A 23,138-nucleotide genomic window follows, 5' to 3' on the forward strand; every position below is an offset into this window, starting at 1 on the left:
TTGTCTCCTAGGAAACCCTGCCCACAAAAAGCTTTAAATTTAATGATTTGACTCTCAGTCTGGCTCTTAGCCTCTCTGGGGTTATGGGCTCTTTGAGAATCTAATGAAATCTTTGCTCTTTCTCTCCAGGGCAGGGGGAAAAAATACTCCTCCCACTACATGTACCATTTCAGAGGGCGTGAAAACTTTTAGAGTTCTCTGAGCCAGCAACATCAACATTTCCTGGGAACTTACTTGTGAAGCCCCACGCCCAGACCTACTGAATCAGAAACTTTGGGGTGGGAATAAGCCCTCCAGGTATTTTTGATGAATACTCAAGTTTGAGAACACTCCAGAGAAGAGGTTCTCAAACCAGCCTCATTAGAATCACCTGGTGCTTTTTTCGATTTCTTTTCTTTCTCTTTTCTTTTCTTTCTCTTTTCTTTTCTTTTCTTCTCTTTTCTTTTCTTTTCTTTCTCCTTCCTTCCTTCCTTTCTTTCCCTTTCTCTCTCTCTTTTTTTTTTTTTTTAAAGCATTGATGCCTGGGCCCCAATCTCCTTTAATTAAAAGCGGCATCTCTGGAGGTGGCACCTGAACCTGGGGATTTTTAAAAGCTCTCCAAAGGCGCTAAACTCTGTGGACCAAGGTATTAAGAACCCAGGCTACTTCTGACGATCCCCAAAACAGAGCAGAATAACACTAGAGAAGAACTTGGCCACAGCCTGACTCATCACTTTCATTTACACACTGAGAAGCTTTTCCAAGGCTGCACAGTTAACTGAATGTCTAGGCACCCATTTCTCCTCCTTCCCCTGTTCCGGGAAGTAACACACACTGAAATGGTGAGCCCCAAACATTCCTGAAGAAGCCTGGACAGCGAAGACACGCATATTTAAAAGTAGCCTAGATCAGGGCATTTTGTTTTCCAGTTACAGATCATTGACATCAGCTTCCAGCGATTTTTCCTCTTTGGCTTAACTCTGCTGTTCATTTTCATTGAACTCAGTTCATTAAGCTTTCTTGAGAAGAAGATTTACTTCGGTCTGGTCAGTGGAAAGCAGAAGAGCTTTAGTGGGGCCGTAGGACAGACTTTCTGATGAGACCGGGACCTAGGAGAGGAGATGTGGGGTGGGGGTGTGTGGGAGAGCCTGCTTGGGGGGAGGGGGAAGGTCAGGCCCTGGAGCCAGGAGTCCTGGGTCTCATGCCAGCTCTGTCACTGACTCACTCTATGACCTTGAGCTTCTCGCTCAAGCTCTTCATGCTTCGGTTTCTTCACTTCTCAATAAGGATGATAATAATAGCACAACTACCCCCATGGGTTGTGACTGCTGAAGGGGTCTGACGCATGTCAGGACTGATTTCCACATCAGATCGCATGCTCTGCAAGTGTAAGCTCGCCAAGGGCGGCAGCGGAGTGACAGGGGAGCCTCCTTGCCACTGCATGGGAGGCGGGGAGCTTAGGAACCTGCCTTCCTTTCCTCTCCATTTTTGAACCTGCCTCTGCATTCCCAATTCTCCATGATAACTCCATGGAGTAGAAATAAACTGGGAAATAAAAAGCATAGGAGTGAGCAGTGGGCTGGGGGAGGGGGATGACTGTGTGTAGTTGCCTTTTATATAGGTGCTTTGAAAGATTATATAAAAATGCTGATTTTTTATTCTGTATTTCATATTCTGATATTTTAATTGATTGCACTATGTCAGGTTAGCATGAAATATATTTCATGCTATTTCACTGATTGCACTCTACAGGCTAGCATGAACAGTATAAGTGATGACATTTATAAAAATGACAAAATGTTAATACTTTCAGTTCTGTATCGGACCTTTAAATTAGCATAACGAACCACCCCTTTTCCTGGATGCTGTGAGGAGCATTAGTGAGATTTGCAGCACAGTGCCTGAAGTGGGATTCTTACCTTCCAACAGTTAAGACTCTCTGGGTTTAGATCCTGGATTTTTCATTTGCTGTTTACGGGGCCCTGGGAAAGTTTATTTTTTCTAAGCCTCGTTTTCCTCTTATGCGCTATGAGCTAATCATAGTTCCTATATCACAGGGTTGGGTCCGATGGAAAAAAAAAACAGACTTAGATAAGGAAAAACTTTATTCAGAAGAACTGTTGCAACACGAAAATCTCCTATCTCAGGAATCTGCAGGCGTCTCAAAAACAAACAGAAAAGGCTTTTTTTTTTTTACAGGCTGGGGTAAGCAGACTTTGGCAGCGATGGGAAGTTGGGCAAGCTCATGGCATGCTCACTGGGGTCTGACAGGAAATGTGTCTCCCTGTGGTCAGCCGATTGCCTGGATAAGCTAATAAAGGGACACTTTGGTGCTTGCTCAGGCGTAGGGGCAAACAGAGTTCAGGGGCCTGCGGGGAGGAGAGGAGCCTGTCTAAAGTTTGGGGAAGACAAAGCAGCCTGTGAGGCTGGCACAGTTGTGAGCACTTGGTCAGTTCTGAGGACGAAGTGAAATTAGGCATGTATAGTACTCTGGGTGTTACCAAGAAATGCTGGGGTTGGTTTTTATTATTATTATTATTATTATTATTATTATTATTACTATTACAGATCCTTGAGTCTCAAATGCTTGAGAGGAGCTTTTTTCTTTGTCCTGAGCAGAATAATTCAGTCACATCATCGCGACAATGATAGCATCCGTCCAGTGCACATTTACTAGGTTCCGGGCCCAGGGCTGGGGAGAGGTCTGAACGTGGATGAGATGGGGTTTCTGAGCTCAAGGGGTTCTCAGTCCAGAGGGAAAGAAGGAGTGTTATGCGATATAACATGGAAGGAAAGCCATCCTGACGTATCGAGGAGGCCGTGGGAGAGTGGGAGGGGGACTATTAGGTGTGAATAACCTGGACAGCATGAGCCCTGAATGGAGTCTGAAAGGAGAAGCATTTACCGTGATGAACAGGAGGGAAAGAGGATTCCCACGCACGTGGGACAGCATACTCAAGAACGGGGTTCGGAAGAGTGTGTGGGGCCAAGGACAAGGATTCCCACATTCAGGGCAAGGCAGTGCTGGATCCGCAGAGGCCAGTGGGCACTGTGTGATGAAAGTCACTGAAAGGGCAGGGGCATAGTAGGGGCTGCAGTTAGGACAGTCCTGTACAGGTCCTTCCTGTAGCTCGGTGTCTGCTTGATGCAGATGATGGCACTCTCTGACCCCAGGGTTTCAAGAGAGCCATGCACGGAGGACTGGAAGAGTTCAGCCCAGAATTGTTGCTTTGAGATGCCAGTGAAATGTTCAAAAACAGATATATTTAGCAGGCAGGGCAGTGGTCTGGGCTGGAGATAAAGATGCGGGAGTCATGAATGTAGTTATTAAAACCACAGCAATGAAGGGGCACCTGGGTGGCTCATTTGGTTAAGTGTCTGACTCGGCTCAGGTCATGGTCTCACGGTTCATGAGACTGAGCCCCGCATCGGGCTCTGTGCTGACAGTGCAGAGCCTGGAGCTTGCTTGGGATTCTGTGTCTCCCTCTCTCTCTGCCTCTCCCCTGCTCACACTCGGTCTCTCTGTCTCTCAAAAATAAATAGCATTAAAAAAACCCCACAGCAGTGAGGCTCATCTGGGAGAGTATTTAGACCAAGAAAAGCAGTGCTCTGAAGTCAGAACTCGAACATTTAAGGAGCAGAGCACATCCTTTTAAGTATGTGTGTCACTTTGGTGACAGGCAAATATTTCTTTACGCGCATATGTGTGCACTCAACTGCTAATTACCAAGCACTGTCTACACATAAAACACCATGTTGGTTTCCAGGAAAAAGAAGTAATGGTTCTTCTCCTCAAGCAGCACATGATATAGACCAGTTGATCCTCAACTGTGGGTGAGTGTGTCCCCCAAAGGGATATCTGGCGATATTTTTGCTTGTCAAAACTGAGGAGGAGAGGTTGCTACTAGATCCCCCAGGTAGGGGTCAAGGAAGCTGCTAAACACCGTGTGGTGCTCAGGACTGCTCTCCCCACCTTGATAATCAGTTGTGCCAAATGTCAGTTGTGTAGAGCTTGAGGAAACTTGATCCACGCCAAGAGATAATATATGTACACACACAAGAAACCGAAAGAACCATTCCGCTCTCTAGACTGGTGATGGTGGCTTTGGAATGTGTCATCTTGGCTAAGCCATACTACATTTCCCAAACTACCTTTTTCTATGTTTCCTGTTAGAGAACACCACAAGAACGGCTCTTGCAACAGAGGGGAGGCAGCACTGATTTGTAGCTCATACACACTGTTGCCAGTGCGCTGCCTCCTCTCGCTTACGCAGAGCAGCTGCTGGGCCCTCCGGCCGCTCGGCAGCCTCCCTCAGTGTCTTCTCCAGCTTCGCTGAACCCTGGGCCAGGTAGGGTGTATTGAGTTCCGTGAACAAAAGGCCCCGGCTTCCTCAGGGCACCCCCACCATCAAAGCCAGAGGCATCAAGAACTGACCTGGGTTCTGTCCATCCTTCTGTGCTTTAGCTCATGTGGGTTCCAGTTTGTTCTCACTGTCTCACACTCTACATCCATCTCCTCTTCCTACTGGGCTGTCCTGTGGGCCTCAGCTCCAGCCTCAGACATGAAGGCAACATGTTTTCAGAGACTGCTAGCTCCCACAATTACTAAGGGCAAATTCTTGTGCATATATATACATGGCTGCATATATATATATATATATATATATATATTGCTCCACTGACACAACAAATTTATTGATTGCTTACTAGGCACTGGAAGTACAGACTTGAATCAGGTACTGCCCTTGCCTCAAAGAATTTGTAGTCCAAAGTATAAAGAAATAAGTTACATATTTGTGAAATCAACACAAAGTTGATTCCCTGAAGAGAAGCTTCTAGACAGTTTCATGACCAAACGTGTGTGTGTGTGTGTGTGTGTGTGTGTGTAGGAGGATCAACCAAGGGAGGGGCTCATACATCTTTACCCTTTGTTTCCTGTCTCATCCTATAAACCCTCTAATCCATATATTTTTTAATTTTATGGAAATTGGAGTTGAAAATGGCCTTGAGTGTGAAAACTTGTCAAAGAATTGTTTTAATTCTTCATCTATATAATAGAACAGATTTGATGATGACTACAATTTCTTCATTTTTAAAGTTGTAAATCAATGAAAACCTCTAATAAGGAATTGATTGCTCTTAACTACATTTAAATTTTTTTAATGTTTTATGTATTTTTGAGAGAGGGGGCAGTGGGCAAAGGGGCAGAGAGAGAGGGAGACACAGAATCTGAAGCAGGCTCCAGGCTCTGAGCTGTCAGCACAGAACCTGATATGGGGCTTGAATTCAAAAACTGTGAAATCATGACCTCAGCTGAAGTCAGACACTTAACCGACTGAGCCACCCAGGCGCCCCTACGTTATTTTTTTCAGAGAGAGCATGCACATGTATGCTCCCACACAAGCAAGCTTGAGCAGGGGAGGGGCAGAGGAAGAGGGAGAGAGAATCTCAGGCAGGCTCCCCACTCTGCACAGAGCCCAGCAACACAAGAACGGCTGGACCCCAGAACCATGATAATCCTGATTTGAGCCCAGATCAGGAGTCAGGTGTTTAAACGACTGAACCCCTAAGGTGCCCCTTTACATTCTTATTTCCTCATCAAATAACTTAGGTCGGGGAATCAGTCCTAATGGCCTGATGTCTCAACCTCTGGACCATAATTACTTGTCACCCTTTAGGATTTAGTGTGTACTGCATTGTATTAATAGTAATCAGTAGAGGGTGGGTTCCCAATGGGCTGAATAGTGTCTGACTCATTTTCATCCTTGGTGCCTGTCAGTCTATAGTCTATGTAAGTCAACGGTTGCTCAAACTGGCTGGTTTTTAGCATCACCTGAAAGGCTTTTAAAACTCAGTAATAGACAAAACATAGGCTTTTATGCCTTAGGCTTAGACTTTCAAATGCAGTAGGTATAGGCTGGGGCCTTGGAATTGTAATTTCAGGACATTTTTTAGGTGATCTGACAATCATGTTTGAGAACCAATGTTCTGCACTGACTTGAAACTCTGTGTGTGTGTGTGTGTGTGTATGTGAAAGAGAGAAAGAGAGAGAGAGAGAGAGAGATCTTAGAGTTTGTTTGTTTTGAGAGAGAGAGCACATACGGCAGGGGCAGAAAGAGAGGGTGAGAGAGAGAAACCCAAGCAGGCTCCACACTGTCAGTGCAGAGCCCAGTGTGGGGCTTGAACTCACAAACTGTGAGATCATGACCTGAGCCAAAATCAAGAGTCAGACACTTACCCAACTGAGCCATCCAGGCGCCGCAGGTGTGTGATCTTAAGTGCCTATCTGCTTGCCTTTCTTCCTTCTGCCTATTAAATAGCACAAGAAACGGTCTCTGGTCTCAGAGGTCTCACTGTAGTGAAGGCAAAATCAGAGTATATAAACTTCAAGTCTTGAGTGCCCCATGGCCAACATGCAGTAGGCAGTTGTTAATTGCTTTACTGATGACTGTGACAAACCTAATTTCAGTGTGTCTAACTTACACAGTGTAGCCTACCAGCTTGGCAGGTACAGAAGTGAGGCTCTTTGGTTTGTACCTCTTCTGAGATGCTTTTTATTGTACATCAGTCATGTTGCCAGTCCCATAGGCCTCCTCGTTTCACCCTTGGGGAACTTCAGAATGTCTCGCATGATTTGGTTGCTTTTCAGCAGTGCTTTTACAGACAGGGAAACAGAGACTTAAGAAGTAACTTTCTCAGGTGTGTGGTAGAGCGGGGGTTTGAACTCAAATCAACAGAATGGATTTGACTGATAGTGTCTGATTCATAAAACCAAAGTTATTGTCCTAATATAATATATAGAATTAATAATACCTGTTACCTTGATCCTGGTCATATGCTGACAAAATTATTACCCACGACAATTTTTCTAAAACATTGTTTTTTATCTGATCAAAAGAAGCCATTTTCAGAAAAGATGAAGAAAATGTGGTACTCATTCAGTCTTTTCCCCTTCCTCCCACACATGATCTTTATCTTATTACCTCTGAATTATGATTTAATATACATAAGAAAATCTTGCAAATATTAGCAGGCTCAAAAGACTAGTCACAAGTAATTCAAACATATTAGTCAAAAGGACACCAAATAAAATTATTTATAATACATCAGTTATTCTGTTTTCCTCATAAATCTTGAAAACAAAAACTGGTGTTAGTTTCTCATTTTTAATGTGCTCTTCTCCCTTGAATTATGTAAAAGTTCCAGAGATATAAACAGCTCTATATACAAAGAAGCAGTGTGGTGGTACATGTGACTTTACACATTTTTCACTCAAAAAAAATCATGAAAAATTTGCTTTGAACCTGTTCTTCAATTCTAAAAGGAAGCTAATTGGAACGATTTGGAAACCTCACTGAAGTGGCCAAACTATTTTGTATTTGAAAATAGCATAAACATCTAAGTGGAGCTAAGCTGGGAGCTAAGCTGTCTTGGGAAGTGGAAAGGATAGTTCTGCTGTCCCTAAGCTTTGTCCGTTAGGGACACAAACGGAAAGTGCCAACCCCAGAAAGAAGAATAAGTTTAATGTAATGTCCCAGCTGCCGTCGAGTTAGAACAGCTCATCAAGGTGATTTAAACGGGTCCTTCTCCCTAGAAGGTAGAAAAGTTCATTATGACATCATTCTTTTTTTCGTTTTGTTTTCTTCTTTCCTCTTGTCTCCTCCCTCCCCCACAACCTTCTTCGTGATTACTCCTACTCGGTATTAGTTCCCTATTGAATACTTTCAATACTTTCCTGTTTCACAGCTTTAATTTGTCACCTACCTGTTTTTAGGTTATAAGGGTTGAGGCTTCAATTTCTCTTGCCTCTGTTTATTATTATTTTTTAAAATGTTTATTTATTTTTGAGACAGAGACAGAACGTGAGTGGAGGAGGGGTACACAGAGGGGGAGACGCAGAATCCGAAGCAGGCCCCAGGCTCTGAGCTGTCAGCACACAGTCCGACATGGGGCTCGAACCCACGAACTGAGAGATCATGACCTGAGCCGAAGTTGGGCGCTCAACCGACTGAGCCACTCAGGCACCTCTGCATCGCTTATTATTAAAAAGTGTTTTTGATAAGAGGTACAGAGAGCTTAAGTCATGTATCCAAACCCACAATGAATAAGCAGAGGAGCCAGGATTTGAACCCGGAGAGATTGATCCCAGAGACTGTGCCCCTTTCCTTGAAGCTGCACTGCCTCGCCAATTTTCATACCTTGTAAAGAACAATCAGTACAATGTTCTGAGCCTTCTGACCGTTGATGTAGATGCATAGTTATCACCCCGTGTTAGACTCAGCAACCTTAGGAAGTAGGTTTAATAAGCACATTTTGCAGACAAAGAAACAGTTGCGTGCAGCTGACTATGCCAAGACTGCACAGCTGGCACTCAGCCCGGCTCTCCTAGCTTGTACTGCAGGCACGTGTCCATCTATTACCTCATTTAAGGACTGTGCCAGGCTCAGGAATCTCTCGATAAATACTTTCTGCTTGAACGGATGGATCTGCACACTCACTGTAAAAGCTCGGCAGGAGGCAGTTGGGGTAACTAAGACTTGAGAAGTTAGGAAGCTTGCTGGGGTCACTCAGCTAGGTGGTTGTGGAACTAGGCCGCGAGCCCAAGTCCCCCCACAGTGGGACACGGCGGGGGACGCCGACCAGCTGTAGGAGAGGCAAGCTGCCAGCAAGAAAGGAATCCTTAGCAGACTGATTGTTAAAAAGTGCAGCTCTCATGTGCTGCACTCTCTGAAATATCTGGTAGTGAAGTTTAATGATGTCTGCAAATGACTTTCCAGTGGTTCAGAAAGAGAGCCAGCAAATATGACCAGAGTTGGCTCTAGGTGAAAGCATACAAGTGTTCATTCTACTGTTCCTTTAAATTTTATGTGGAGTTAAAGTTTTTCAAACAAGAAGTTGGAGAAGAAGGAAGGGAAGGGAAGAAGGAAAGGGAAGGAAGGAAGGGAGGGAGGGAGGGAGGGAGGGAGGAAGGAAGGAAGGAAGGAAGGGGTCCTCAGGGGGTATATATTTACCTTCTGATTCTTGGGTTCACATGCACTGACAGCTGTGGAGTCTTTTGACTATCAAGTGATTTATTCATTAAAATTGTTAAAATACGGTGTTTCTATAGATGACACTCACTGAAAAGAGTCAGTTTACTGGAACCTATGCGCATGTTTTTAAATTTATAGATAATCCTCAAATTTAATAAACTACTATCTTCTATTTAAAGGGCAACTGTATTTCTTTTTCTTTTTTTTAAAATATTTTTATTTATTTCTAGGAGAGAGAGAGACAGTGTGAGCAGGGGAGAGTCAGAGAGAGAGGGAGATACAGACTCTGAAATAGGCTCCAGGCTCTGAGCTGGCAGTCAGCACAGAGCCCGACACAGGGCTTGAACCCACGAACCGCGAGATCATGACCTAAGTGAAAGTCGGACGCTTAACCGACTAAGCCACCCAGGCGGCCCGAAAGGGCAACTATATTTCTAATAAATCTTGTAATGAAAATTTGCTTCCTAATTAAATATAGGATTCTCTTCTGTGTAAGCAGAAAAGGAAATAATGAAAGTGTTTGGAATGAGCTGATTTAGCAAGCATGATTTCATTTTGGATGACCCGCAAGATTTAGCTGCTCAATATTCTTAACTTCTACCGTTAAAATAATTTTGATGGATTACTAACTGGTGGTTTTCTTTTCTTCTCATTTGTGTTTAAAGACCAAAAAAAACTTAAATACAACACAATAGAACTGAACATTTATAGAACAAAAAACTCAGTACTCAGTGAAATTTATTTGCAATACATGCATTTTATCATTAATTTTGGTGACCTTTTTATTTATATTTTGTATATTTTAAAATTTATGATTGCTGAAACTTTTTTTTGAATAATATAAGCTAGAAGGAAGGAAATGAGTCAGAGTCTTCTTACTGACCATTTAATATTTGAGTTGAATTTCCTCCAAGTTTCTTTTCAATTCAGTGTTTTTTCTTATTTACATGGTTGTTTATTTGTATACTTTTTAAAATCTAGCTTTTTTTATTTTTACTTTTTAAAAAAGATTTTAGTTTTAAGTAATCTCTATACCTGATGTGGGGCTTGCACCCACAATTCTCTAAGATCAAGAGTCACATGCTCTTCCAAGCCAGCCAGGCACCCCTGTATCTTATTATCTTACTCTTTTTAAGTAACACTATCTCATAAACATTTTCAATATTAGTACAGTTTTAAAAATCTTTTTAAGGTAGGGGGAATAAAAGCAATAACAAAGAAACTCTGAGAGCATATAGAAGAAATCAGGTGGAGACTGAGAGGACCTGGGTAGACAGAAGACAGGGCAGGCTTTCTAGCTGAATACCTCTATGTGTTTCTGACATACAGACATAATTTTTGACCTATGTACATATAATGCTTGTTAGACATTTAAAGAATATTATTTGCATCATTCAAAAACTGGGCACTGGGGTGCCTGGGTGGCTCAGTCAGTTAAACATCAGACTTCGGCTCAGGTCATGATCTCATGGTTCATGGGTTCGAGCCCTGCGTCGGGCTCTGTGCTGGCAGCTACCTCGGAGCCTGGAGCCTGTCTTCGGATTCTGTGTCTCCCTCTCTCTCTGACCCTCCCCTGCTCATGCTGTCTCTCTCTCTCTCTCAGAAATAAATAAGAAAAATAAGTAAATAAAAATTGGGCATAATTGGGGTACCTGGCTCTTAGTCGGTTAAGAACCCGACTCTTGGTTTCAGCTCAGGTCATGATCTCACAGTTTGTGAGTTCGAGCCCCGCATCGTTTTCTGTGCTGACAGTACAGAGCCTGCTTGGGATTCTCTTTCTCCCTCTCTCTTTGCCCATCCCCCACATGCATGTTCTATCTCTTGAAATAAATAAATCAGCTTAAAGAGAAAAATAAAGTTTGGACATAATATTATATTAAGTAGATAGGTCACAAATCATATTTATTTACATAGTTCCTCAATCATGGAACTCTCAAGTTCTGTTTAATTTTTGCCTCATATTTAAGTTTGTGTTTTCAGATAATTCTGTGTGTGTTTGAGCAATTGCCTGATCTGGTTTGGTCACTAGTTGAAATAAGCACAGTCTTACTGTCTATATGTTTATTTTTACTTTTTATATTGTTGATAGTTTATAATCATACTTGGAGACTGAATCGTCAGTGATTTCCTCCTCCCCCACCCCCGCTGCTTGAGAACCGTGTCTCTCTTCTATATCAGAAATCTCATCAAATTTTAGGTTTTGCACTGGTATGTTCTGTTCTTTTCCAGGGAAAAGAAAACGCCCTGACATGTGTTCCATGTGTTTCTTGGCCACTTCAACCCACTGTCTAGGTCTATTTAGGGAATAGTGAGAACATTTTGGGCCAGACCATGACATGTTATTGACAATACATGCGTGTGAAAAATGCCCAATTCCTGGGGATCTTCGTATAAATAAAAATAAACATTATTGTAAACTTCTACAATATTTGGAGTTCTCTGCCTCCAGTATTGTGGCCAACTGGGTGTGAGGCTGAGAATTTTGGTCAGTGTCAGCCTGGGTACGTTAACATGCACAGAGAGCAGGAGTGGGTTCTAGCCACATAGTGTCACCATTCCCCTGAGCTGACAGAGCAGGCTGCCTGGCCTTTCCCTCCTGGCCTCCTGCATGCCAAGAAGCAAGGACCAGGACTTCAACTCACCCCACAACAGCTGCAACACTGGCAGTCTCCACACAGGGTCCCCAGGAGACCATTGATCACCTGGATGGCACAGAGAAGCATCTGGATTCCGCCTATCACCAGCAGGATGGAGAAGAGGGTCAGATTCCAAGGAACCACATCGGCAGGCTGCTGGCACTTGCTCCATAAGGCCTCATCACTGAGGTAATCCCTGTCCGAAATATGGAGGAGAGAGGAGCCATTTGTAAAACGTATGCAGTATGCTGGGCTACAAAGACACCATAATGATTTTTCTTTTGCAGTACTTTCCATCCCAAACATAAGCTTCATGAGAGAAATGTCCCTTAATGGGGCACCTGGGTAGCTCAGTTGGTTGAGCATCTGACTCTTGATTTTGCTCAGGTCATAATCCCAGGGTCATTGGATCATGCCCCACATTGGGCTCCAAGCCGAGCATGGAGCCTGCTTAAGATTCTCTCTCTCCCTCAGCCCCTCTCCCCCATTCACTCACACACACACACACACACACACACACACACACACACACACACATTCTCTCTCTCTCTTTCTCTATTAAATTTGAAAAAAGAAAAAAAAGGAAACATATCCCATAAAAACAATTTTAAAAACAACACCTAACATTTTTTTTAAGTATATACTATGTGCCAGGCCCTCTCTGTTCTAAACATTGTGCAGATATCCACTCATTTTTTTTCTCCTAGAAACCTTATGAGAAGCCTTCCATTTCACAAATAAGGACATTGAGGCACAGAGAGGTTAAGTGACTTCCCCTAGGTTGCATAGTTGCTAAGTGACAGAGTGATTGTTGTGAGCTGACCTAAAGGATGGGCAAATCCAGTATCTATGATGGGACCAGGAAAATGAAGACACTGTGGGAGTAGGCTCTCAGAAGCGTTCATGGCCATTATCCTGCCGCTGGTTGTTAGGGACCATTTGGACTTTTGACAAATTATCTGTCGAGTCTAGTGGCCATCTGAAGCCTTGTAAAGTACAATCATGTCAAAGGGATAGTTAAAGGGAAGAGCTTAATGTTTTAAGGCCTAATTCTAGCCAATTTTGCTCAACTCTAGTTTTGCTAACATGTAGGGATTCCACATGCAAAAAGATTTAATTAATTAAAAGGAAGAAGTAATCTGCTGCCTTAATACATAGTTTTTGAAACAGGAGAAACTGTAATATTTTATAACACACACACACACACACACACACACACACACACACACATATATATATATGGAGTTCAGTACAATATAAAGGGCATTGTGTTTTGAAGGAGAAATGGGAAATCTATCATCCTTAAGACAGAAATAAGAGTAAAATAGATAAATGCTGTGGATTTCTTCTCACAAATTTTAGAGCCACAAATTCATCTCTACCTCTTCTTTTATGTATCCTCTGTTCTTTCAAGGGCTCAATGGGAAACTCAGTCTGGCTAGTAAATTAACGTCTACCTTACTGTTTCCAGATCTTTTTGACGATCCCTGTTTCTGATGAATTCTCCAGTGTATCAGTACTCATTTTAAATACATTCCATATTAAGATTTTTGAAAATCTTTGGAATGATGGCAGATACCCTAGAGTTAAACAGATCAGAAGGGATAAAGGAAAGAAGGAACATTTTGCTCTTATTTAGAAGTCAAGCACTGCATTGTTTGGAGCATCGATTCACCTTTCCATACTAGCAGTTTCTAGCTGCTCATTAGCTGTGTGACTTGTGTACTTATCTGTAAAGTGGGAACAATACTATCAAATTGTAGGGTTGTTGTGACAATTACCTGAATTAATACTAGTGAAGTGCTTAGAACAGTGCCTAGTATATAGTAAGTGCTCACTAAACTCTAGTATTTTTATCATTTTACTTAACAGTGTGGTCTAAAGGAAAGAGCCTGGTATTTTGGATCAAGTTGGGCCTGGGTTTGAATCCAAGTATTCATCTTACTAGCTGTGTATTCCTTGTACAGGTTTCTTACCCCTACCCCATAGCATCAGTTCTTTATAAAATGGGCTGAGAACAACCTCACAATTGTGAAGATTCACAGAGATAATACATCTTACGTACTGTTGTAGAAAACTTCCTTTTATTAATTACTTGTAAACACTCAACTTTCTGTTCTGCCATTTGCAATGAAGTCCTGTCTATCTTTACAATTTCCAAACTTCACTATAGAAAGTCACGAAGACACAATATTTTCCAGGTGCATTTTATAAAGATAAGATTCTAAGATGAAGTAATTGGCAATCCAGAGTTTTTCCCTCTGCAAGAGTTTGTGCAGACATGGGATGACAGCACCTCCTGGCGGTGAGATTGGTGAACCGCTCACGGGGGAACTAGGAAGTAAGGGTTGAGTTTGGGCACCTGGAGAAATCCTCTCAGTCCCACCCACCTCACCCCTCACAAACCACCATGAATACTCATTCCAAACCCTTCTCTCCTCTCAGACTCTCAGGCTCTGAGACTCCCCAAGATTCTGGCAATGATTGTTGTGGCCAGCTCTCCAACCCCATAAGACAGCGGACCCATTAGCTAATCATGTTTCCATATTCTGTGAAGCCAGGAGAGCTGAGGCAATTTAAATTCGCTTGACTGGAGTTTTAAAGCATCCTATTATTGTGAAGGGCATTTCTACCTGAGCTGTAGTAATCCCACCACATCCATATAGAAAGCCATGGATTTCGTGAGACTCACCTCTTGAAAGCAACAGAGGCAGCTGACGGAAGGAACAGGGGTTCCTGAATACTTTGCCTGGCCCACTCTGCCTGGCTGGTTCTGTGGTCACATCTTCTGGGACAGGCTCCCCGATGCTCCTCCCTCCCTCAGCTGGCTTTGGTAGCCCTTCTGTGCTTCCCAGCATCCTGTACTCCCTCTGAAAGGGCACCTAGGACCCTGTGCTATCACCGTCTGTCCATTTGCCCGTTTTTCTTTTCAGGACTGTACGCCCATGTGGGCAGAGACCACGTCTCCTGACTCTGTCCCCAGTTCTAGCACAGGGAGTGATCAATAAAGAACGGCCGCTGTCGTGTACTGGTCCTGCCCACGTGCTTTACAGCATCTTTCCAAATCTACAAGGAGGTGTTATTTTACTTGAACGATGCCTTGCACACAGTAGCTGCCACGAAACATTCACTGAATGAGCAAACATATACTCATACACAGATTAAGAGGTTGAGGCGAGTGAATGGAAATGCCTGGATTTGGTCTTCGGTCTGCCTCCACAGCTAATGTTGTTTTTTTTTTCTTTTTTTAAATTTTTAATGTTTTATTTATTTCTAAGAGAGAGAGAGAGACAGCGTGAGCAGGGGAGGGTTAGAGAGAGAGGGAGTCACAGACTGAAACAGGCTCCAGGCTCTGAGCTGGCAGTCAGCACAGAGCCCGACGCGGGGCTCGAACCCACGAACCGCGAGATCATGACTTAAGCGAAAGTCGGCCGCTTAACCGACTAAGCCACCCAGGCGCCCCCACAGCTAATGTTCTTAATCATAACACAAACCTCCTATGTTTGAGTGATGATATCCCTTCAGTATATTTGAAATATGATTTATTTATTACATTTGATTTATACAATGTATTTATAATAGCTTGTCAATTAAGGTTCACCGGTACCATGATAAAGAGAATGGTCTCTTTGAACCTTCATGTGACTGGCCGAAAAGAAATTAAATCACAGAGTCATAAAAGCATAACATTTCAGAAAGCTCTAATGCATAATAATGAATTCTGTTCACAGTAACAAGTTATATTCATAAAAATGAATAATAAGGCCGAATGTTTAGCACACAGCATATGCCAAAGACTTTCTGTACATTGTGTTCTTTCGTTCTTGTCTGGATCTGGGAAGTAGGGCTTGCTGTTACCCCATTTGACGGAGGAAGAGCTGAGAGATTAATGTATTTCCCGAGATCACACCACTAGCATGTGGCAGAGGTAGGACTGGTAGCTAAGTCCAGTCAGGCTAAGAGCAAGGCTGGGTGACATCCAGGAGTGTTTCCCGCTTCACGAAAGTTGGAAATCTCCGGCGCAAGCCTGTATCCCTCTGTCAGTGTGGCTTTCAGCGCTAGGGAACGTGTTTAAGAGCAGCTTATGGGGGTTCCTTGCTGCTGAGTAATCTTTGAAGTACAAATGCAGATGGTCTACACCGAAAGTGCAGGCGGAACACTTACTGTACTCACTTATGTGTTTTGGTGTGAGAGAGCTCGCCACACCTCACCCTCCCCAGGGAGCAGAGAGGGTTACAGCCAGACTGAGGAGTGCTATGCTTGGCCGTGTCCCTTGTCCCTCCCCCACTGCTAACAGCCCTTGGCCTTTCCTCTGGCTCTCTCCCCTGTGGCTGCCCCCATGCCCTGTGCCAGCTGCTTCCCTTTCAGCAGCTCATGGTCAAGGTGGAGGTAGCCAATTGTTTCAGAAAGGAAGACCTTGGATGGGAGGAGGTCCTACTTCAAAGGAAGCCCAGAGGGTGTATCTCAAAGTGTCTTAGGTTTCTTTTTCCCTCTAGGATGCCTCTTTAGTATGGTCCTCATGACAGAAAAAGTTAACTGTCTTTGCTCTTTTAACAAGATGACCAACAAATATTTCCGAGGGAAATGTTTCCCCCTGTTTCTTCACACCTAATCCTGATGATTCCATCTCAGATCTTCTCTGAAATCTGTGTCCTTTTGAGCCCCCATTCCACTGCCTCGCGGGTGTTTATAACCTTATCAGGATTATCATCCCAACCTCCTACTTTCATCTCTTCTGTCTGAGCACCTGTTCATCCTCCACATCACTGACGTCACCGTTGTCCTAGAAGTCCCAGGTGGCGGTGGCATGTCCAGCTTGAAGTCTTCTACTGGTCCCTGAGGTCCCAAAGTTCTGGCCTACCTGTTAATCACGTCCCCAGCCGGTGACCCTTTCTGGTCCTCTCCCCTACATTCCTCCCCGAGCTTCTGGCTCACAGTGAACAGACATTCTCTGAGCATGCTGGGCCTTTGCATGGCTGTCTTAAGTCCTGCTCACCTCTCTGCCTAGATGTGCCTCTCCTCCCTATCTGGAGGGCACACCTTTGTTCATCTCCCCAAACCAGCCCGTGTCACCTGCTCAGAGAAGGTTCCCCTGCACTCCTCCATTTTGTCCCTTTTGGCCTTGTGAGGGTCTGTCCTGTGTTGTCACTCTAACTAGCCCCATGCTTGTCGGGCAGGGGCCACATCCATCCTTCTTGGCTCCATGTTTGGGATAGGCTTCAGCACAAAGGGTACCGGCCAAGGGTTAGTTTGCTTTTTTAAATGGTCCTTCTACTAATTACTAGCTGTGGAGCCCTGGGCAGATTAACCTCTTTGAGTTTTGTTTTTCTACTGTAGCGATAAGAATTTTTCTCAGTTTTATTAGGAAGATGAAGTGAGATAATGTGTGTGAAAACATTTAGCCCCTAAAGAGGGAGAAGGAGGAGGAAAGGGAAAAGGAAGAGAAAGAGAGAGAGAGAAACGAAAGGAAAGGAAGGAAGGAAGGAGCAGTGGTAGTGGCTGCCACTGCCATTTGGTAACAAGGAAAGAGTGACAACTGTCGTAGGTCCTTTTGTTCAGGCTTATACAACTGATTAATCTTTGCTCCTCACTAGTAACTGTGCACGTGTTAGATTTGCAGCTACGACAACAACCACCACAGTGTTTATGCACTGGGATCCCGTGGATAAGAAGAGTCCACATGGGACACCTGGGTGGCTCAGTCGGTTGGGCAGCCGACTTCGGCTCAGGTCATGATCCCGCGGTTCATGGGTTCAAGCCCGCATCCGGCTCTGTGCTGAGCAGAGCCTGGAGCCTGCTTTGGATTCTGTGTCTCCCTCTCTCTCTTCTGCTCCCCCATTCATGCTTTGTCTTTCTGTCAGAAATAAATAAACATTTAAATAAACAAAAGAGCCCACAGAAGCAGAGGCCCCTAGGTTATGCTAGACAGAATCTATAATCGACACGAAAAGTGGAGAGTGCAAATCAATATTACTTGTGTTCTAGAAAAGATACTGTGACTTAGACTCAGAAAAATTGGATCCGAGCTTCAGTCATTAAGAAACAGCATTTCTGGGGCACCTGGGTGGCTCAGTCGGTTGAGTGTCCAACCTTGTTCACAAACTCCATTTGTGAGTTTGAGCCCCACAATGGGTTCTCTGCTGTCAGCACAGAGCCCACTTTGGATCCTCTGTCCCCCGCTCTCTCTCTGCCCCTCCCCCACTGGTTCTCTCTCTCTCTCTCTCTCTCTCTCTCTCTCTCTCCCCCCTCTTTCTCTCAAGATAATTGAACATAAGGAAAGAAAGAAAAGAAAAAGAGAAGAAAAGAAGAGAGAAAAGGAAAGAAAAGAAAGAGGAAGGAAGGAAAGAAGGAAGAAAATAAGACCATTTCTTTGGGCCAGCCACTTGTCCCCTCTGGGCCTCAGCTCTCTTCCCTCTGAAGGACAGTTAATAATCCCACAAGCTTTCTGTCAGGATCAAATGAAACATGTGGGTGAAAGCACTTTGTTAACGGAAAAACACCAAGCAACAGAGGTTCAGTTACTGTTATAAAAATTCCAGATGAGCCCCTGCAGTCTGAGGGGAGGCTTGGAGCTGATGTGGGAGATAAGGTCATAAAGGAATGTGAGTTCTTGCCTGAGTAGATGGGACACAGGATGTAGGAGACAATGGAATGCCGAGGGGAGCCTGCCAGGTGGCAAAGAGGATGCCGTGTGACACACTCCGCCTAGATCCCCCTCGTGAGAGCCCTTCCTGTGCCAATCTTAGCATATTTCACACCTTGTACAGAGAGAGGACTTGCACCTTCCGTGACATTAAATTCCAAAGTCAGAGCATGAAGAGAACAAAACAAATCAAAATACGAATAGTCAAAATCACTCTTAAAGAGCCTATCAGTCACCTGGAAAGTGTAGTCTACATGGTTTTGTAATAAACCCCTACACAGAGATATTCGATCACATTATAGTTTGAAGCCACTATGCAAACATGGGGCCATTTGAACCTCTCTCCTCTCAGATAATTATCAAAGCCCTACGATGAACAGAGGAAGGTGGAGAATTCTGAAATGCCCTGCTTGCCTGTTTGTACGGTTAATCCCCTCTGATCTAAGTTAATGAATGGGCTAGTTGTGAGAAGATCCAATAACATGTATGTAACATCTATCACAGAGTAACGTGCAATAAAGGGCTGTCATGTCCATGAAAACTGGCTTCACCAGAAGGACAAACAGAGGACTTTGAAAAGTAGTTTCCTGTCCTTCCCCCAGGCTGGCGTTTCCTGTAGTGGCCCACAGACCAGCTGTCACTCTCCTGACCTTGGGCATAGGTCCCATTTCATCCCAAGCCGGGAGCGGGTGTGCCAGGGGAGGGTGTCAGGGTCTAATGCCATTGTACCGCCTTGGGCTGTTACTGGGCAAGTTTGTGTTTCCTTTCTCCGTCCTTTGTTTTGGACATAGATTTATTCTAATTAATTTTGAGTTGGCCAAGGGTAGTATCATTCACGTAACAATAAATACAAAAGCATGTTTAATACTGCACTTCTGCTGTTGATGGGAATACTAGGAGAAGGGTCCTTGGAAGGAGATATAATCTGTAGTTTTATAAACTATCAGGGGAGGAACCTCAGGAAATGGATCTGGTGTCTGATTTCTTTGCTCCCGTAGGCTAACCCCATGGCGGCGGGGCCCCAGCAGTCCCCTGCAAGGTAAGGGGACTTTCCACACTACAGCCATTGCCTTTGGGAATCCCTGCACGTGATGGGGATATTAGAGGCCTGTACTCCTCTTTAACTCTAGAGGAAGGGATGATATTTTACATGAAACACTTGTGACCTATATCATAACAGACCCAGTGCCCTCCATCTCCCCATCAAAAGCCTGCTCTTGAAGTTCTTTAGACTCTCATTGTAAATTAATATTAGAGTTAATCAACTGGTATTCTACAGATTTCTCTAGGCACGGACCCATCCTCCAATGTAAGGGAACCCCACAACCACATTCCCTGACCACCTAGATGTGTCGGTCACTGTGCTCCGTCGTAATGAACAAAGCAGAAAAGGTGCAGGCCCTCCTCAAGGTCAGGGGCTGGTGCAGCACTGACTCATAGACTGTCTGTGACAATGGAAATGTCCTGTATCTGTGAGGGTCAGTTCAGTTGCTACTAGACACATGTCGCGGCTGGTACTTGAAATGTGACTAGTGTGATTGAGGGATGTTAACTTTATTTTATTTAAATGAGTTTAAGTTGGAACAGCGACATATGGCTACTGGCGACTGTGGTGGACAGGGCCGTCTAAGGGCAGAAGGATGCGTAACCTAGACACTAGAACTCGAAACTTGGGAGATAGGAGTTGGAGCCCCGCCTCTGCCCTTAACTAGCTGCGTAACTTTGAGCAAGCAAGCCAAACTTATTAAGCCTGCTTTGGCAAGAAGTAACTACCTCTTGGGATTACAGTGGGGATTAAATAATAAATTTGTGGGGGGAAAAGTTCTTTATCAGCTACAGAGTTCCATGACAATATGCAGTGTTATTTAAATGAGTTCTCTTAATATTAACTCATGAAGAGTCTACAGTATTTTCAATGGAGTTTCCCATAAATGTGCACCTTAAAAGATTGTTTAGTCATAGACAATTTGGAGTATGAGCGAAAGCCTTTGAGCCCTGTTAGTGAGTAATCATTCTCATTTTCTATTACAAGATTTTCACTGGAAGCCACCACTTTCTGTTAATCAATATTATTAGTTGCCTCATGTTGCTGCTCATAAATGTTAGGGTGTCAGCAATGGCACTGCAAATCTTCCTCTCTCAGGCCAGCGGAAGCACCCTCTCTTGGTTTTTTCTCCTGTCAAAAAGAGCAGTTACAGGGGTGCCTGGGTGGCTCAGTCTGTTAAGCGTCCAATTACAGCTCAGGTCATGATCTCAGGATTCGTGAGTTCGAGCCCTGCATCGGGCTCTGTGCTGACAGCTGGGAGCCTGGAGCCTGCTTCGGACTCTGGGTCTCTCTCTCTCTCTCTGCCTTTTGCCTGCTCGCATTCTGTGCCTCTTTGTCTCTCTCTGTCTCTCTCTCAAAAATAAATAAACATTTAAAAACATTTAAACATTTAAAAAAAGAGAAATTAGAGTGAGGCAAGTTCACTCCACTTCTCTCCAGCTCTGCCTCAGAGGAGCAACATGCCTGAGGCTAGTCAAATGAAGGTGACCAGACCTGCGCAGGGTCTCCCGTGGGTCATTTACCTGCCATTAACCTGCCTTCTTATGGGGACACATGGGCATCACAGGGTGTACCTTACCCGTCGTGGAAGGGGTAGCCCCACGTGCTATTGTCCATGCGACATTTAGGACCCCTGTTGATTGAGATGGCTGAGATGACAAATGAGTATCCAGCACCCAAGAATCCAATCACAGCAAATATTGTGGAGGTGAACATCTGAAAGAGAAGGAGAGAGATAGGCAGGTTCTCAAGGTGTCCCAGAGGTTACCCTCAGCACACCTAACCAACCAAGCTGTTGTTGAGCATGATGTCTCCAGGCATAGTGTCTCTTCCGGGGTAAGAGCCAGTCTTCACAGTAGGTGGAACCTGTGGTGTCTCCTAGAATGAATTTTGGTATCTTTCGTCCCCTTCTTTTCCCCCATTCCCATATCTTTCTTTACCTATTTATTGATGACTGAAGTGCTAATTATGGTTGATACCTTTGAACCATGGTTTTTAACCTTGTTGAGAATAGAATCTCTTCCTAATCTCTGTCTTTCTTAGGCTAATATGAAAGGCTGTCTATTATAGAATCAAAGAATCTTAGAATTGGAGGTGATCTTAAACTTTTATGGTCTGGGGTGCCTAGCTGGCCTGAAATGGGCATGATAAGGCCTGCCTACAAGGTCTGTTGTGAAAAGTAGACATGACACCCTAAGTTAAATGTCAGGTACTCCCCTTCCCCTTTCTGTGTATTACTAACAGTTTTATCACAGAATATATTTGGGCAGGGGGGGGTGGTCAGGGTAGGTTTGGGGGTAGAGAGGACCTGATACTGACTGGACAATTGGAGTCTATCTAATAGTGGAATTCTATTTTACCTGGTATTTGTTTTCGTATTATATGTGAACATATTTTTGGTGCAACTTTCTAAGACTAACCTCTGCCCCATGTGCCTTATAAAGTCTTATCTGACTTCCTATGTCAAACTAACCATCCTCTCAGACTAAATAAACTTCTGTCACAGCACAGTGCCCACAAGGGATTCATGCATAGCTTTTTCTGTCTTTCTTTCCCAACCAGAGCATAGGCTCCTTGTAGTCATGGACAATGAGTTATTCGAAGATAGTTAGGACATTGCTCTACCCTGACCACCATGTATATGGTTTTTCTTCTTCTTACCTTTTCAAAGGCACCAAATAACTACTTGCTGGATGCTTTCAAAGACTGGTTTCATGTTACTCATTATTTTTTTTTAAAGAATTTTTAATATTTATTTATTTTTGAGAGAGAGAGAGACATACACACACAGAGTGGACGTGGGAGAGGAGCGGAGAGAGACACATACACCGAATTCAAAGCAGGCTCCAGGCTCTGAGCTGTCAGCACAGAGCCTGACACGGGGCTCAAACTCCCAGACTGCAAGATCATGACCTGAGCTGAAGTTGGATGCCTAACTGACTGAGCCACCCAGGGGCCCCTCATGTTACTAATTATTTACCATTTTCCCCTTAATTTTTATATCAAGGGTATCCAAAATCCATTCTCACCTTAGTAACATTACTGAACATAATCTAGGTAAGAAGTAAATGAAAATTTAATGATTTTAATTTGATTAATGAGTTAATGATGAATTAACTCAATTCATCAAGTTAGAACAGGCCATCTCTTTTCCAAAGGATATCTAGGTGAACAATTTTGGAGATTGCTGGATTATATAAAGTTAAATCGGTTTCACTCCTGTTTTACTTCTAAAAATCTCTGTGATATGCTAAAGTCTGTGAGCCTCCAAGAAAGGGGTATACACAAAATTATTAGCTCTCAAATTATCATTGAGAAGTGAGGAAATTGCCTTAGAGTTGAGCCCTTACTTTATCTATCAGGCAATAGGGCATTTTCTCAAATACTTTATTTTGAACAACCAAGTACTGCATGGGGGAAGACAATAGTCAGAAACAACCCAGCTAATGTTAGCTGACAGAATTGTTTAAAAAATTTTTCTGGGGGAGCGAAAAACAATTTCTTTTCTGAACACAGATGTATTAATCTAGGAAAGTTGGCCTCACAATTTCTAGTTCTGAATGGTACAGTTAACAAACCTTTTCAAGGGCATTCTAAATGAACATACATAGTGTTTAGAGTTGTGGGGATCATTAGCATATACTTGAAAGAGAAGTGTTCAAATACTGTCTTTGTCTTAGGTGAATTGATACTTGTGACTGAATGAAATTTTTCCAGACAGCATCATACATGGCTACAAAAATGTTGTATCCAAACTCAAATGGAAGAGAAGATGAGCTGTGGGAAACTTTTGATGGCTCAAA

The 23,138-nt window shown here is 43.6% G+C and overlaps 1 protein-coding gene across 1 annotated transcript in view; it reads right to left on the reverse strand.

Annotated features, from left to right (window-relative positions):
• Positions 1–7,346: 7,346 nt before the first annotated feature.
• Positions 7,347–23,138, reverse strand: part of TM4SF4 (transmembrane 4 L six family member 4) — a 30,596-nt gene continuing 14,804 nt past the window's right edge. Inside the window, exons 3-5 of the mRNA XM_039240984.1 lie at positions 20,915–21,051; positions 11,654–11,843; positions 7,347–7,569 (exon numbers count right to left, since the gene is read on the reverse strand). Of these exons, the coding sequence (XP_039096915.1) occupies positions 7,552–7,569; positions 11,654–11,843; positions 20,915–21,051 (345 nt within the window). The 3' untranslated portion in view covers positions 7,347–7,551. The remainder of the gene's footprint in view (positions 7,570–11,653; positions 11,844–20,914; positions 21,052–23,138) is intronic.

This window comes from Hyaena hyaena, unplaced genomic scaffold (assembly GCF_003009895.1).
Source record: "Hyaena hyaena isolate Hyena2069 unplaced genomic scaffold, ASM300989v1 scaffold_186, whole genome shotgun sequence".
NCBI lineage: Eukaryota > Metazoa > Chordata > Mammalia > Carnivora > Hyaenidae > Hyaena > Hyaena hyaena.